General features: G+C 38.8%; 1 protein-coding gene across 1 annotated transcript in view; it reads left to right on the top strand.

Annotated features, from left to right (window-relative positions):
• Positions 1-286: 286 nt before the first annotated feature.
• Positions 287-4,694, top strand: part of evlb (Enah/Vasp-like b) — a 30,471-nt gene continuing 26,063 nt past the window's right edge. The window contains exon 1 of the mRNA XM_067383370.1: positions 287-601. Within this exon, the coding sequence (XP_067239471.1) occupies positions 597-601 (5 nt within the window). The 5' untranslated portion in view covers positions 287-596. The remainder of the gene's footprint in view (positions 602-4,694) is intronic.

Raw genomic sequence — 4,694 nt, 5'->3', positions numbered from 1 at the left:
TCTTTGTTTTTTTTATTATTATTAAGGCCTTTGGACAAAAAAAAGAGACCCATTTAAAATGCAGAAGTATTAGTGTATTTTAACTAATGAAAACTTGCTGTAAAGTGTATAACCCTAACTCTCCCTAAGCAGTAGGCTAGTTTAGTACACTATCTAGCTACAATATCAGTGAAGTGAGGATGATGAAGATGATTCGCGCTCAGATGGTGTGGGTTTGAACCGTTATCTTCCGCCGGTGGTTCGGGTGGGCAGATCGGTGAGTCAGTGCGCGGCTGACGGACTCTGAAGCGCCGCTGCCCGTGACCGGAGAACGGATCTCTGTGAGATGGACGTGAGGACACGATCTCAACACGGCGAGAAAAACACGAAAACACGAGAAACCGTCTCGGACGCAGCGCAGAACCGGCCACATCTTCCTCTGTCGCATTTCTTCCTCCGCATCCGCGACTGGCTTTCGTAGCATCGGCGGTTTTTTACAGATATTCCGGGATATTCGTCTTTAAAGACTGAGCGGTGTGTGATTAGTTCACACGGGGATCGACAGACTGCGTTGACATTATTCCACGTTTACTTTTAACGAAGAAAAAGAAGAAAATATGAGGTAAGCGCGCGTCCTCACGCGCAGCGTCCGTTATTATCCGTTATTATTAACGGCGCGAATGCTGCAGCAGATTATGTGACGGGATGCTGGATGTGGTGCTTTATATGTCGACATAATGTCAATATATTTGAGTTATTGGTTAAAATTATTGGGATTTGAGGAGGTTTTGAAGCATCAGCCGGCGTGTCCACCTGAGGCGACACATTCACGCGCTGTCATCATCGATATAGCGTATTGATTAGACTTATAGAGGCTTATAGAGGCTTATAGATGTGATAGACTGCGAAGGGAGGGACGCGTTTCTTAAAATTGTTTGAAAATACAGCGAAAGAAACGATGTAAAATGGAGACAACATCATCGTTCGCCTCAGCGGCGCTGTGACGTGTCGCGGAGGGCGTGGTCAGCGCGGCGGAGAGCAGCTGTTGTCATGGTAACGAGGGCACGCGCGCAACTGTGCTCGTGTTCATTGATAAAGATGATCGATCAGCACTGAACACAGCTTTATAAAGTATTAAAATACATGATTTATAACACCAATTTTAATTGTGGTAACAATTATTTATTATATTTATTTGTTTATAAAAGATATAATGCATTATAATGTATATTATCAATACCTTTATAATGCATTATACACAAAAATACTCAAAGAATGGAAGCATTAATGAACCAGAATCATTAAAGGGTTAGTTCACCCAAAAATGAAAATAATGTCATTAATTACTCTCCCTCATGCTGTTCCACACCCGTAAGATCTTCGTTCATCTTCAGAACACAAATTAAGATATTTTTGATGAAATCCGATGGCTCAGTGAGGCCTGCATAGCCAGCAATGACATTTCCTCTCTCAAGATCCATTAATGTACTAAAAACATATTTAAATCAGTTCATGTGAGTACAGTGGTTCAATATTAATAAAGCCACGAGAATATTTTTGGTGCGCCAAAAAAACAAAATAACGACTTATTTAGTGATGTCCGATTTCAAAACACTGCTTCAGGAAGCTTCGGAGCGTTATGGATCTTTTCTGTTGAATCAGCGGTTCAGATCGCATGTCAAACCGCCAAACTGCTGAAATCACGTGACTTTGACGCTCCGAACCGCTGATTTGACACACTGATTCATAACGCTCCGAAGCTTCCTGAAGCAGTGTTTTGAAATTAGCCATCACTATATAAGTCGTTCATTTACTGATACAAACTGATAACGGTCAGATAAGTATGATTTGGTATTCTGTGTGGTTGTTAGGGCATTGTTATGTGGTTGCTAAGGTGTTGTGTGTGGTTGCTAGGTCATTTCTTCCTAAATCTTTGAGATCTTCATGGTCTGTGGATGGAGCTTTCATCACGATGGTTGATTTAATAAACACTACTGATTAGTGTATGTGTGTGTGTGTGTGTGTGTGTGTGTGTGTGTGTGGCTCGTCCACTAGAGGCAGTCTGTGTCACTCTGAGAATCTGAATCAGACCCTGAAACTGAATCATGACATTTAACATGTTCATAATATCATATGTAACATATGAGGCGTGATAATAGAGTCTGTCGAGGTGCCTCATTGTAATATTAAAATAGGCTTTATTTTCTATGAGCAAAATATAATTAGTTGTCTTGTCTTGTGATTTTGGTGTGAAACATGAGGCAGAAGTTTCTTTGTGAGTTTAACCGTATATTAGATCATCTTTGATTAGGTTCAGATTGTCGTTCTGCTCATTGCTGTGTTTGATTAGTCAATATTTTGGTTAATCTGATGATGCATTTTACTACATATTTCTATTTTTTGTCTAAAAATGTATTGAGTTAATGTAAAGTGGCTCTTAATTTACTGCTTTTTCTAAATGAACACAAAATGAACATTTAAAAATGTGAAATATAAAAATATGAGAATCTTCCTACATAAAGCACACACTCATCATCACATTCCTTCATTTGTCAGCACAAACATTCGCTGCGTCCAAAATCAAATACTTCCCTACTAACAAACAACACGCCAAAAGAGTAAAAGCAGTGTTGTGTCCTATTGTCTGATCCTTCTGATCATTTCCCAGCGGAGGCGGCGCGCGTCTGTATGGTGAAGTGTGAGGATCACAGCAGTCACAGCTCTGTTTGAACTGCTGACTCACACAGACACGCAGCGCTGCATCATGGGAAACATTAAATCATCTGCTGTGCCACACAAACTCTGAGCGCACGCACTTTACTGTTATATCAGATGTTATATTAGAAAAAATATTCAAGAAAATATAATGATAAAAACAAATATGGACATTGCATTTCTGTTTTTATTAAAATTTTAAATAAAGTTTTAGTTTTTGTCAATTTAATAAGTTTTTTTATGTTTATATAGATTTATTTTTATTTAAACTAAATGAACATGAGAAATGTTGCCTTGGCAAATACATGTTTTTAGGGGTTCGAGCACTGAAACACTGGGATTTTTAAAGATCAACATTTTGCCCTAAAAGAGAATCGAGTCGTAGAGACTTAACACATTTGTGTAACACAAATTTGATGAACCAAATTTTCCGATTTTCGTTTTTTTTGAAAAACCTACTTTTGCGAACTAGTCCTATAGGTTCCTCAGAATGTTTAAAGTGGGCGTGGCCACTTTTACTAAAACCGCTATAACTCTTGAACAGAATGAAATAATTTCACCGAACTCGTTACATCTGTCTATGGGCTCAGTCTGAGGTCACGTGAAAAAGGACGTGGTGACTGGCCACTTGGTGGCGCTATAAAATGAAAAAAGATATGAAAATGGTTATAGCTACACAACAGTCAGTCCGATTGACTTGAAAATTGGCATGCGTTGTCTTTGTCCAATATTCCATGATTATGCATGAGGACATTTGCATATCTTCAAAAAACCCGGCCGCCATCGGCCAATGAAATTTGAGCACCTATTAGACAAGGTTAACAGAGGTAGATTGAAATTAAACTAGCTGTGCCTCTTTGACTCGCGGCCCTCGAGGTCTGTGAGAAATTTGAAAGAAATCGGCCACGGGGGGCGCTATCACATGTATATGAACAATGTTTCGCACATACACACAATATTCATATCATATGTTAGATCTGCTCATTTTGAACAACTTTCCCTCTAGGACCACCACTGTCCGTCAAAAAGTATTTGAGATTATTTAAAAAACCTTCTTTTGCTCTTTGGATCGCTATAACAGGATCATTTAGAGAACGGGCCTGGCCAAGTGTACCCAAAAGCCTTTAAATCCTAAACAAAACCCCATCATGAAATTAAGTGAGCACATGCAGCATATGATTCTAAAGAAGCATTCAAACTTTTATGCAGATCGGACCATAGGTGGCGCTATAACTGTTAAAAAGTATCAAAAGCACAATATTTCTATGGAAGACCTGAAATTGCAGAAAATGATCTTTTTCATCTCTGGTTTGGGTGTTTACAGGCTTGCTATATAATATGTAATATCTTACAATTGCCCCAATAACTATATTTTATTTTATTAAATGCTTTATTTATGGTTTTAGTTGTAGCTTCAGTTTACATGCAACCAAAGGGATCTCAGTATGAAAGCAGCAGCAGTCACTCACGCTCTCTCAATCCCGTTAGCAGCGGATGAGCCGAGAGTCACATGACCTCTAGCGCTCTCCTCTGCGCTCTGTCGTATAGCGCGCAGTGTGAGGGGAGCAGAGGTCATGTATGCGGATGACTTCAGGTAAGACAGTGATAGTGTTGTAGCAGTATTAAGTAGATTTGGATGTTTTCGGTGTGAAAGAATCTTCTGTGTCTCGTGTTCCTCCTTCAGTGTGATTTTTCAGCTGTTTTCTGGTCCAGCGTCTGATTGACAGAATCATTCATGACTGCAGCACAAACACACTTCAGGAGCTTGAGGTGTGCAAAATTTTTTAGCAAAACGTGCATATTTCACCCTAAAGTCAAAGGAAAGAAGAATATGATAATATGCATAAAGAAAATGAAGCCTGGAACCATAGAATGAAAAACAAAAAAGTAACTTTTTATCTCACAATTCTGACTTTATTTTTAAAAATTGTGTTTATAACTTTTTTCTCAGAATTGTGAGAACAAGTTGCAATAACTTTCTTCAAAAAATGCAAAACAAT

The sequence above is a fragment of the Chanodichthys erythropterus genome, chromosome 4 (genome assembly GCF_024489055.1).
Source record: "Chanodichthys erythropterus isolate Z2021 chromosome 4, ASM2448905v1, whole genome shotgun sequence".
In the NCBI taxonomy this organism is placed as follows: domain Eukaryota; kingdom Metazoa; phylum Chordata; class Actinopteri; order Cypriniformes; family Xenocyprididae; genus Chanodichthys; species Chanodichthys erythropterus.
Note: the sequence above shows the minus strand (reverse complement) of the source record. Positions and strands in the feature narration are given on the sequence as shown.